This window comes from Phyllostomus discolor, chromosome 14 (genome assembly GCF_004126475.2).
Source record: "Phyllostomus discolor isolate MPI-MPIP mPhyDis1 chromosome 14, mPhyDis1.pri.v3, whole genome shotgun sequence".
NCBI classification, from domain to species: Eukaryota; Metazoa; Chordata; class Mammalia; order Chiroptera; family Phyllostomidae; genus Phyllostomus; species Phyllostomus discolor.
The window spans coordinates 36,347,805-36,359,840 of NC_040916.2; the positions used below are offsets into that span (position 1 = coordinate 36,347,805).

The following is a 12,036-nucleotide window of genomic DNA, read 5'->3' on the forward strand; positions in this document are numbered from 1 at the left end:
GAAGCGTGGGGCCTGGGCTGAGGTCACCTCTGGAGCGAGGCTGGGGGCTGCGCCTTAGTGGTGAGATGCCTGGAGTGTGGAGGAGGGGGGTGGGAGGGGGGCTAATGGGAAGCAGGTGGAAGGGCGGCCCGGGTCCCCACCAGGGGACAGGCCGGCCGGGATGGCCCAGGCAGTGGGGGAGCCGTCAGCACACAGATAATCCCAGGGAACAGGCTCCGGGATGCCCATTCATATTCATTATGTGCGAAGCAGGCGGTTGTAAAGTTAGCTTTCCCTTCATTTAGCTGTCACTGGGCAGAAAAATATGAGCTGTGGGTAGATGCCCCTGGATGGGAGCCAGCAGCCTGCTGGTGCCCTCCCCCGTGGGCCCCGCCTGGCCCCTGCCCGCCTCTCCCGCTCCGGCTGCCGCGGTCTCTCAGCTTTCCTTTCTTATCTCTCTCTTCCCTGCTTCTGCTCCCTTGGCTATGTCCTTCTCCCCTCTCAGTCTTTTTCGTCGCATTCGTAGAACAAGCTGCTGTCCCTGCATCTCTCCCGATTTGGGGGTGGGGGTTGGGGTGGGCAGGAAGTCCAGAACTCTGCTGTCCTCTCACGGAAGTGGGAAGACCTGGTTCAGCGGTCTTAGCCCCGGGCCATCACCGACAAGGGGGCCAGAGGTGGCTGGGGGCCTCTCCCGCGCCCCCTGGACTCTTCCCTTCCTGTGGACCAGGGCTCGGCCACAGCTCGGCCAGCAGCAGCACTGCCGGGCAAGCAGTGCCCAGGAGCCAGGCCATGACCGGGTGGGAAGAGGAGGACAGGTTTCCTCGGGCACAGCGAGCCCAGTCACAGGGACAGGCCGGAGGGAAGGCGCATCTGACGGGGCCCTGCCGCTCTGGGAGTAAGCCCAGTGCTGGTGTCTGCCTGCTGGGCCTTCCCTGTGCCTGGGGGTGGCGGGCCAGCCTTGGAGGCTGAGGCCTGAGCTGCACTTGTGGTGGTGTGCTATTCGCCGTGAGGGTGGGAGGCTAGGACGGCTTTTCCCCTGCCTTCGGGGCTGCGGAGATAAGGCAGAAAGAGGGGATGAAGGATAGGATGGGCGATCCTCTGAAACCGCAGGAAAGAGTCCTGGCTTTCGTCTCTGCCCCACGGCTCAGACACGCTCCTGGGGCCTCTGGGGGCCGGAATCTGCCCCGCCCCCACGGCTGGGAGCTCAGAGCCCTCCGCCAGCTGCCCGGCCTCCCGTTCCACTGCCCTCCGTTGTCAGTTCAGCCACAAGCTTACCGGCGCTGTCTCTCTGCCCTCCCACCCCACATTTCCTTGGGAGCCCAGCCGCCCCTCTGTGCCGGCCGAAGCCCCAGGGACCCGGGGCAGGGCATGCACCGGCCTCGAGGGCTTTGCTGCAGGCCCACCCTCCCATGGCCTGGCCACCCTGAGCGCAGACCAGCCCAAGGGCAAACCCTGAAGATCCGCCACCTTTATTGTTATGCTGGGCAGCACTTTTTTTTTTTTTACAAAAGCATGTTTACAAAAGGGGGGGTTGGGATCTCGGGGTCAGAGGCTGGGAATCTGTTTTATGCTTACCAACGCCCAGTGAGTAAACCAAGTGAGTCCAGGGTTCCCATGGCATATCTCTGGCCTGGTCCCATGGAGGAGAATCCAAATATTTGGTGGTTTCTGGTGGAATTCCTGCCCCTCGGGGTGGAGAGGACTCCACAGCATGTGGGGGCGCGGGTGGGGCGGGTACAGGGGAGAAGGGGAGGCCTGGTGCCTTTGACCTCCAGCTTCAGGCCCTGGTGAGCGCCCTCTGGTGGTGGGAGGAGGGAGTGAGGCCCCCGCAGGGAAACCTCCGAAGGTTCCGGTTTCCCCTGAGTCACAAGAACAACTCCTGGCTCAACCTGCGTCCTCCTCCCGTTCTCCTGCATCCGACAGTGAGGAGCCCACGAAGCTGCGTCAGTGGGAGGGACAACAGTGGGCCTTGGATGAGGTCGGAAGGAAGCAGGGCGGCAGCTCCAGCCCAGCGTTTGGGTGAGGGGACCCAATGTGGTGGGGGGGGGGGAGAAGCCCCCTCTCCTCCTGGGCAGCCCCGCCTTATTCTGGCGGGAGGCGAGGGTCCCAGCTGCTCCGCCTGCCCCTGGGAGCCACCGGGGCCGGGGGGCCGAGGTGCGTTCTCTCTGGCGTCCGGTCCAGGGTGGGCGGGAGCAGCCAGGAGCAGGACGGGGGTGGCAGCTGAGTCTGCGTGTCCACACACATCATCATCACGTGGTCCAGTTCAGCAGGCTGGGTGGCTCCTTGGGCTTCACCCTGAGCGACACGAGGCTGGGGGACTTGTAGTCGGCGTCCGGGGAGGTGTCAAAGCTGTGGTCCCCCAGGGCAGGGGAAAAGCTGTGGAGGGAGTAGATGCCGGGGTGGGCTCCGGGGGAGGCTGGCACCCCCACGAAGCCGGCCACGTTCCCGTGCGAGTGGGAGTACGGAGACATGCACGGGGCGGGGATGCCCTCCGGAGACACGAGGCAGGGCCCAGCCGGGCTCCCAGACCCTGGGCCGGGCCACAGGGCGCTCTGCAGCTGAGAAGAGAGACAAAGCAGGCCCGTGAATCGGTAGCCCCGGGGGCTGCCTCCCTACCTAGGGGCTCACTTTGCCCTTGGGGCTCCCGACACTTTCCCGAGAGGCCTCCACTCCGCCCAGGTCTAGAATCTGCCACCCTCCTGCCCGCAGTGCTCACAGGAGGCCCCTCCCGCCGCATCTCAGGATGGGGTTTTTCCCACGGTCCCTGTGTGCCGGCTGCCCTGCAGGCATCACCGGGGAGACCAGCCGCTGGGCAGCGGGGGAAGAGATTTGCCCACAGTCGGCCGCACAGGACCCAGTGGCACTCCGGGGCTCCCCAGGGCCAGAGCTCACACTCGTGCTGGCTACCCCTGGGATGTGGTCAAGCCCAGACTGGGGTCGTGGAGGGGTCTCACCTGGGGGTGGCTGTCTGTTCGGGGCAGCGCAGAGATGTCATAGGCAGACGTGAAGGGGTTCCGCCCCTCCTGGACCTTCCCGTAACGCTCCCGCTTCCGCCACTTGGCTCTGCGGTTCTGGAACCAGACCTGGGGGCGGGGGGCAGAAGGTGAGGGGCGACAGAGCGGCTGGGGGAGTGCAGCGGGCTGGGGAGAGAGCTGGTGCTCGTGGAGCACAGGGTGGGCAGCTGGCTCCTGGCTGGGGGTCTCAAGTGGCAGGAACTTGTAAGTCCACATGGTTTTCAGAGCTGGGGAGCCTGGGAGAGCGCCCCCCAGTACCCCCTCCAGTCTCCAGGCTGAGTCACTCTGGTTCTCCAGCCTGACCGTGTCTGCTAAGGGTGTCGTGGTGCTCCGTGGCCTGGGGTTCCAAGGTGCTGGCACACATATATTGGGGTTCTAGCCACCAGCCTCCTCTTCTTTTCTAGTCCCCCACCTCCTGGCATCTGAGGAATGTTAAAAGTATTTCTGTTCAGGCCCTAGCCCTGCTTAGAGCCCCACTAGCTTCCCGGGGAGCTCAGCCCGGAGCCCAGCCCTTGCACCAGGCCCTGCCTGCTCCACAGCCTCCTCCCCTGCCAGGCTGCCGCGCTCGGCGCTGCCCCGCTGCCTCCGGCCCAGCCGGCCTTTGAAACACTCTGCCCCTTGCTTGTCCCTGCCTCTGTCAGGCTGTCCCTGCCTGCACTGCCCGCGCCCACCCTCCCCGAGCCCGTGCATCTGAGCTGGGCACCATCCCCTGTCCCTCACGTGTCTCAGACCACACCCTGTGGCCACTGTCTGTGTTGGAGTCCGTGTCTGCCCTTCGTCTGCGAGCTCCTGGCAGCCCGGGTGGCGTGTGGTGTGCTGTGCGCCTGTGTGTGCGTGTCTGTGATGAATTTGTCCTTGGGCACGTGCCCAAGGACTGCTACATGTATGTGTATCAGTGTTTGCACTATCATTTCACAAACTTACATGCTGGCCTCCAAGGCTGCATTAGAAGCAGCCCTGTGTGTTTGAGCGTGCACGCACGCCCATGTGCAAAAGTAACCCCAGCGCAGCTCGTCACACTCCTCCACCATCATCCTACCCAGGCAAGCAGGCCAGGCCCTGAGTTTGGGAGCCGGGCACAGCCGTCCCCCGACCCTGGTTGCAGAGATCTGGCAGTGGGCCGGGGCAAGCCCAGGGGCAGGGCACCCCGCCTGCCCGGCTCCTGTCCACTCGGCCGTCCTTTCCTGACTTTCCCTCCCCTGCAGGCCTCTGAGGGCACCTGGGGCCAGTGAGGTGGATCGCTTGCCTGGGAATTCTTCCCTCTCACCACCTGCTCTCCCTGGACCCCCCACCGCAGGCTGCCACCTGTGCTCTGGGCCTTTGTATTGTCCCATACGTGGCCTCATTATCCCCTGCACAGCGGGGCCTGTGGGTGGCTGTCCCGCTCCCGTTGGAGACAGCATCCCTACCCCGCAGCCCCAATCACCGGGAAGCTTCTGCACTGCGTCTGGGGCCTCGTGGCTCTGCCTACACCCTCCAGCGCTGGAGGGCCGAGGAGAGGACTGGGGCTCGTGTCCAGGGCAGTCCCATAGGGGTGGCTGGTCAGACCGCAGCCCAGCGGCCTGCCGAGGCCTCCGGGGACAGGGTGTTCTGGCCTTCTGCAGCTTGTGTCCCCTGGGGTTGGTCATGTCACTCTGATGGCTGCAGGCCCCGCAGAGCCCTGGTGGGCAGCCCCAGACACCCGTTTTGGGGGGGGGGGACATGGGAGCAGGAGGACTCGGCAGAGAAGGGGACGTGGCCCCAGGTCCTCTGGTCTTACGCGGAGTCCAGCTGTAGAGCGCTCTCTGCTGGACCCGGCTGGCCCGACGGTCCCCACAGTCTGCCGGAGCCGCCAGCCCCGGTGCCTCCACAGACCCTGGGGGAGCCTGACAGGGGGGTGACAGCCAGGTCTCCTGCCTGGAGTCTGTCCCCTCGCCTTCCCCAGAAGCCCACACCCATGCCTCCCCAGGGCCTCCCACCCAGGGAGCCTGTGGTGCAGCGTGCAAGGGCAGCAACCACCACCTTGCCCTTGAGCCAGACCCTGCCTGAGCCTCCCAGCCCCACCCCCTGCTGGCCACCTTCGGGTTCTTCCTCTCCTCCAAAATGGCCTAGCCAGGGACTTCCTTCCTCCCTCTCCCCCGTTCCCAGCGCCTGTCAGTCTGCCACCCGTGCCCCCACAGCTGGGCCCCACCCTTTGTGAAGCTGGCCCCAGCCCATCCAGAAGCCTGGCCCGCATCCCTGTTGGGCGAGTTTGGCTGGCTCAGAGCCAGGGTCTGAGTGTCGGTGGGACTGGAGGTCACAGGTGCGGGATGGCTTTGAGTACCACTGCGCCCGAGACACCCCCATCGGGGCCCCCGCATTCTGGGCAGCCACCTCTGGAGCAGCCCTGATAGGTCCTCCTCGTTCCTCTGCTTCCAGAACACTGCCTGGCCGACTCCTCAAGGCTGCCCCCTGAGCAGGCAGCCCCATCACCCTCTCCTAGACTGGGGGACGGAGACCGAGACAGTCACGGGCCGGCCCCACGTCACCTGGTCATCGAGCACGCAGTGGAGATGGGGCTGCCACATGGGTCTCGGACTCCCGGAGGCCACCGGCCCCACACGCAGGCCTGAGCCTCCACTCGGACCTCCAGCCTGTGGCCCCAGCAGCGCTGGGTGTGGGGGGCGAGCCCAGCCCCCGGGGGTGCCTGGCCCACCGTCTGGGTGGTCGAGGCAGCTGAGGGCCCAGAGCGCCCTCACCTGTACTCGGGCCTCGGTGAGGTCCGTGCGCAGAGCCAGCTGCTCCCGGGCGTACACGTCAGGGTAGTGGGTTTTCTGGAAGACTTTCTCCAGCTCCTCCAGCTGGAAGGTGCTGAAGGTCGTGCGGTTGCGGCGCTTCTTGCTCTTGTTCTTGGCCAACTCCATGGAGTCGGGGAGTCCCGGGGACAGAGGGATGCGCAGGCCGGCCAGGCAAGGGCCCGGGGAGCCTTGCATGGTAGAGGGCCCGTCTCTGGGGCCCCCGCGGCAGTCCAAGGGCAGCTGGGGGAAGCTGGCGGCTTTGGAGGCCTTCTCCTCAGCTGCAATGGAAACACGAAAAGGAGGATGGAAACCGAACCAGGGGTTTTGTGGGTGGAATGGAGGGAGGGGAAGACTGTTGACGCTTCAGTCCCCGCCTCCCCCTTCCCTTCTCTCCCCTCCCTCCGCAGCCACCCTCCATGGAGCCTGGCATCGGGAGGCCTTCCTGCGGAGCCTCCAGCTGGGGAGGGGGCCCCAGGGAGCCATGCTGTCTGTGTTCCGGGCGGGTCTGCTGGGGCCCAGGGAGGTCCATTTCGGGGAAGCACGCTGCGGGGGCGCGTCCCACGGGGTGTGGCGGTGCCAGGATGGCGCCACGGCGCGGCCTAGCGCCTGGGCGGGCGGAGGGAGTGAGGATGGGGCGGCTGACATGTCCCTGCCCGCCCCCCCCCCCCCCAGAGAGGACCTCCGTGTCCCCGTCGCTGCAGGCCTTGGTTCCCACGCCCTCGCGCCCGCGACACAGATGCCGACAGGGATGCTCAGACAGCCTGGCCGGTTCGGCGGCACTGCCTTGCCTGGACCCCACATCTCGGGGCTGAGTGAAGTCCCCCAGCCCTGGGGTATAAAGGGCAAGATGGGGCAAAGAAGCTTCCAGAGGGATCGTCTCGTCCCTCCAGCAACTGTGGTGTTCGGGCAACGGCCGAAGCTCCAGCAATAGAGAGGAGCTAAGCCGTGCTCAGAGAAGGGGGGTCGGTGTGGGGACGGGGCTCAGCCCCCGACCCCATTGTAGGTTGTCCCGCCCTCCTCTGGAGCTGCTCACAAGCAGGGGGACCTGTCTGCGGACCGGGACAGCCCCCAAGAGCCCCACTCCAGGGGCCTAGGCCTGCACTCCGGAAGCTGGCGAAGTCCTGCCCCAACGGCCACGCTCTCCCCCTCTGGCGAGGACCCCCCACAGCCTCACCATGAAATCTCCACGCAGCAGTCTGCCTGCCGGGATGACGGGAGACGCCACGAAGACGCCCCACTGACTCACAGGGCCCCTTCCCTAGCCCCGGGCCGGCCCCCAGGAGGCCCAGCGAGCTGGCACCAGACCGCAGCTCCTTCCCCGGGGCTTGGAGTCGGGATGGCAGCTGTGGCGGGGAGGGTGGGGCTGGAGGGCGGGCTTCCGGGTCCCACCAGCCCCTGTCTGCGCTGTGGAGGACAGGTGGTGCAGGTGTCCCTTGGCAGGAGGGTAGGGGGCAGGGACCTCGCAGGGCCACCCAGGTGGTGAAGGGTGCTCCCTGCTGTGTGTCCTGGTGGCCCGGGAGAGTCGGGTCAGGCCTGACCCCTGGCTGCGTGCAAACGACGGGCCAGGGGCCAGTTTCCTTCACAGCAGGGGACGCTCGGACCGCAGAGAAAATGGGCCAGCCACCACCTCCCGCCCGCTTCCGCTCTGGGCCACGCAGGGCTCTTGTCGTTCTGGGGTAGGAGCTTAGGAGGAAGGACCCCTGGAAGTGAGGTGAAGCAGACAGTTGGGAGCGATCGGGGAGCCCGGGAGGCCAAAAGGGGGCACCCCCGCACCCAGCAGGCCTGAGATGTGGAGAAGTCAGCAGGAGGTCCCCGGACTCCGGGGGGGGGGGGGGGGGCAGGGCTCAGGGCGGGGGGCCGGGGAGTGCTGACATCACTGCAGAGCCCCCCCCCACCCCCCAAGCTCTGGGGCTTGCTCTTCTGCCTCCCTGGCCCTCAGTATCTGCTCCAAAGGGGTCTGCCCGGAGGAAGGGGCCAGATCTGGGGCCGTAGGACTTGCCTTCCTGACCGGCAGCCCCCCAGGATCAGGGCTGAACGTGCACGGGGACGTCTCAGGATGCTACTACCCCCAAAAGGGCCAAGCCAGCTGGCCGTGGGTGGCCCCCCACGCCTGCCCATTCTGCAGCCCTCTCAGAGACCAGAGAACAACTCTGGTCTCTCTCCTCGCCATCACCCCAGACCTTCCCCAACTGCCTGGAGGACCCTGGGGGGCCGAGGGCGAGGGCGGCATTCCTCCTCTTTGGGGGGATGGGGTGCGGCGCCTCAGAGAACACCAAGCAGCGCTGCTGCCCAGAGAGGAGGTGGAGGTGGAGGTGGAGCAGGTCAGCGGGCCAGCGGTTGGCATCCAGGCTCCTCAGGGGAAGGGTGCTCTCCAAGGCCCGGGTGCCATCCAGGTGTGTCAGGCAGTGTGTAGGAGTCCCCTGCACCTGGTGGGGACACTGGGCAGTTCAGGGAGAGTGCTCATGTTGGCGACTCCAAGCCTGGGGCTCCACACCTGGGTATCCGGCCCGTGTAGCCGCAGCACCACGAAAGTCAGGAGCCAGGACGAGGACCTCGGAAGGGCCACGGCGCTCATCCCTGGCTCTCGTGCTCACAGCACTCCTGCTGCCCCTGCTAGCGGCAGCCGGGCGGGCGGCCCAGCGGTGTGCGCCCGCCCGGAGCCCCACTGCCCCTCACCATGGCGTCCACTGAGTCCACAGGCCCAACCCCCCGCTTTGAGCTTTCGCCCCAGCCTGAGCTGCGCCAGGGCCGCCTCCGATCGACCCTCAGTGCTCGCAGAGGCCAGGGCTCCCGCCGCTGCTCAGGGCGGCGGACCCGAAGCCAGTGCAGCCAAAGCACAGCATGTGGGGGCCCCAGTGGGGCCTGGTGCTCACCCTGGAGTTTCCCAGCCTTGGCCGGTCGGGGTGTCCGGCCTTCTGGCGTCTCTGGGCCACACTGGAAGAAGAGTTGTCTTGGGCCACACATTAAATACACAAATGCTAACAAAAACTGATGTGCCAAAAAAAAAAAGTTTTAAGGATATTTACAATTTTGTGGTGGGTCACATTCATAATCATCCTGGGCAGAGTGGGACCCGCTGGCCACGGGTTGGACACCCCTGGCCCTAGAGGTCTCTGCCTGGGCGGATGAGCTGGAACTCTCCTCAAGCCACCGTCTGCCCCGGGAAGTGCAGCCCCGAAAGTAACCCCGCTCACGGCCTGCGAGCCAGCCGGCGAGTTCCGAGGTCAGGGAGCCCAGCGAGGGGACAGACTGCAAGGCCCCGCAGAGCGGGACGCACACGGCGGGCACCTCTCCGGTGCCCTGAGCAGCCACGCGCAGGGGGCAGAAGGGTGGCGGGCACCGACTGGACGCAGCGGGGTCCAGACCAGGGCCCGGCGCTCTCCCTCCAAGAGCGAGAGAGGAGCGGGGTGAACCAGGCTCCGGGGCGCACCAGTGCCCAGCCGCGGCCAAGATCGCGCCGCAGATGGGGAGCAGCTGCGAGCTCACTGGTCTGAACTGGAAACGTTCAAGCCCGTTATTTTAAAAGCCGGGAAATAAGGCGGGTCCCCCCTTTGCCCGCCACATTTCACACGCAGACTGCGCGCCCCGCACCCCGGGGCGGTCGCTCCCCAGCGCGGGGCCCCGCCTCAGGCGCGCGGGCCGCGCGCCCCTCCGCCCGCCGAGTTCCAGAGGGGGCGCGGGGGCGCCAGACCTCTTTCCGGGGTCCGCTCGCCCCCGCGGCGCCCCCTTTCCGTTCGGCCTGTCCTCTGCGCAGCTCGGATCGTTCGTCGTCTTCTCTCACTCGTTATCATTTTGCTACTTTCTGCTCTTTTAGGGTGTCCCCTTCTTCTTTCGTTTTGTCTGCGCCGACTCCCTTCGTCTTTGCTCTCCTCCATTTACCCGCTTCCTTCGATCTCGCTGGCTTTTTTTCCTCGTTCGTTTTTCGTCTGTTCCTTCCCGTTCTGCCCCGCTCGCCGACCGCCTCGACTCTCGTCGTCGCCTCTCTCCTCCGATGCTTCGTTCGGTTTCCTTTTCCCTCTTTTCGGTGGTTTACGCTCTCTGGTTTTCTTTCCGCGTATTTCGTTGCTGGCCCCCTCGCCCTCGCCGCTCCTTCTGCTCCAGCGCTCTCCGCCGTTTACTCGGCGTCGGGCGGGTCTTGGCGCCCGGCGGCCCGTGCGAGATCCGGCGCGCGCAGCAGGCCCGCAGGGTGGATTCTGCCATTCGCCCGGCGCCCAGCTAGGCAGGGTACCTGTCCCCGACGGTGCTGTCGGCGCTGCGCGACCGCCGCCTCTGGCTGGGATCAGAGGAGCCAGGCCAACTGCTTCTCATTAAGTCCCAACTGTGGTTTCTATCAGGAGAGCCTCTTTCAAAGGCCACAGACACGAAGCTCCGCGGCCTCGCTCATTTCCTCCGCTGACCCCCACACCCCTCCCGCCCTCTCCTACACACTCCCACCGCCGGCTGCGCGAGGCCGGAGCTGCCCGTCCACTCCGCGGGGGTCCTCAAGGAGCCAGCCGGTCGGAAGCGGGTTAGGCCGATCTCGGAGGACGCAGCTCTGGGCCTAAGCTGCGGGAGGCGGCGGCGCAGAAGGGGCCGGCGCCCTGTCTCCCACACATCCGCCGGCGCAGTGGGCGCTGGCGGGGCTGCGGAGACGCCTGCCAGGCCCCAGCGTTCGGGCGCGATCTCGGGAGGTGGCGCGGTCCAACTGACCAGAGTGCACGGAGCACGGAGGCGCGGGCACCGAGGCGCCCGCGGAGTAGGCCCGCCCGGGCTGCTCCCGACGGCCCAGCGGTGACGACTCAGTGCAAGGAAGCCACGGCTGCAAGAAGCGGGGCCATCGCCGAGCTAGCGACGGGGAGGCCAGGTTAGTGGGAGAAACAAGAGCACCGTTACCACTTAGTGAGCGTGGCCCCGGCACTGCGGGACCAGCGGCGGCCACCCCTTGAGCGCCTTCCCCGAGGAGCTGGACCTGGGGAGGAGAGGCCGGCAGGGGCCAGGCCGCAGCCCTCGGCGGGCGGGCAGGGCCATTCTGGGTCGGAGCCCAGCCTCGGGGCTGCCGCCGGAGCTGGACACCAAAAAAAGCCACACTTCTGTCCCCGTATCGGGGCCAAGGGCTGAGTGTGGCACCCGGGCCCTGGGCCCCGCCAGGGTTTCTGGGTGGGTGGCAGTTGCAGCCCCACTCCCGCCAGCGCAGCTCTCCCTCCCGCCTTCGGGCCGACTGGGCCCCGGCCTTCGCCCCTCCACCCTTCCTCGACCTCCAGCCTCCCATTGCGGCCGCGGAAGGCTCGCGTGGCTCTGCCTCCTGCGCTGTGCCGGCTTTTGCCCGGCCTGGGCTCCCGCGAGTCCCGCTCCCAAGGCAGCCGTGGGCCAGGGCGAGAGGGTCACAAAGTTGAGAAATAGTCGAGCCGCGGAGGGAAACGGGAAGGCCGGGGCGGGCGGGGAGGAAAGGGGAGCGGGTCCAGCTGCGCGCTGCACCCCGCGCCGCGCGTTACCTTCCGCGGGGCCCTCGTAGAAGTGGCCGCCGTTGAGCGCCGGGCCGGGCCCCAGGTCCTGCAGGTACTTGGTGGGCGGCTTGGCCGGCTCTGGGAGGTAGGGCTCCAGGGGCCCGCAGGCCGGAAAGCGGGTCAGTCGCGGGCCCCGGGGCGGCGCGGGGTGCAGGTGAGGCGCGGTGGCGGAGGTCCCCTGGGCGTCCTGAGGCTCATCCCCGGCGGCTGCATAGAGGTCGGGCCCGGGCCCCGGCCCCACGCCGAAAGGCGCGCAGCGCTCGGGGTCCATGCCGGCTCGGGGCGCAGAGGCCGCCGGGGCTCCAGGGCTCGCGCTGCCCGCGCGGCCTGTGAGCGCCCGCCAAGGGGGAGGGACCTGGGCTCGGGGGCGCGGAGCCCCCGGGAGCTGCGTGCGCCGCGTTGGTGGGGCGGGGTGGGGGGGCGCGGCGGGCAGCGGAGGGGGCCGCGCCTCGGCTGGAACCATCCACGTCACGTGCGGCCCCTGCGCGGGTTAACCCCTCGGAGCCCGAGAGCCCCCAGATTCACCCCAGCCTGCCTACCCGAGGCAGCTGGAGCAAAGGGGCAGGCAGACCCCTTTGTCTGCCCGTCTCCGGGAGTCCCTTGCCCAGAGCAGCACCCTTGGTCCTGATACCCGGCCTAGAGGCTCTTGCCCCTGGAGGGGGAAGGCAGTCCTCCCCCCAAACCGCATATCCCCCCTCCCCCAGTTGAACTTGTTGGCCTGGTCTCCAGACATCAGTCTAGGATAAGGGCGAGGCAGGTAAGGGCTGGGACGTGACCTAACTCCTTGCTGGGGGCTGGGGAATG

General features: G+C 67.3%; 1 protein-coding gene across 1 annotated transcript; it reads right to left on the bottom strand.

Moving 5' to 3' along the window:
- Window positions 1-1,445: 1,445 nt before the first annotated feature.
- ALX3 (ALX homeobox 3) lies at window positions 1,446-11,583 on the bottom strand. Its single transcript, XM_028502887.2, has 4 exons — window positions 11,221-11,583; window positions 5,711-6,027; window positions 2,934-3,062; window positions 1,446-2,537 (listed from the first exon to the last, which is right to left on the bottom strand). Exons 1-4 carry the CDS (start codon window positions 11,501-11,503, stop codon window positions 2,229-2,231), a joined length of 1,038 nt encoding a protein of 345 aa, XP_028358688.1. The 5' UTR covers window positions 11,504-11,583; the 3' UTR covers window positions 1,446-2,228.
- Between the last annotated feature and the right edge of the window lie 453 nt (window positions 11,584-12,036).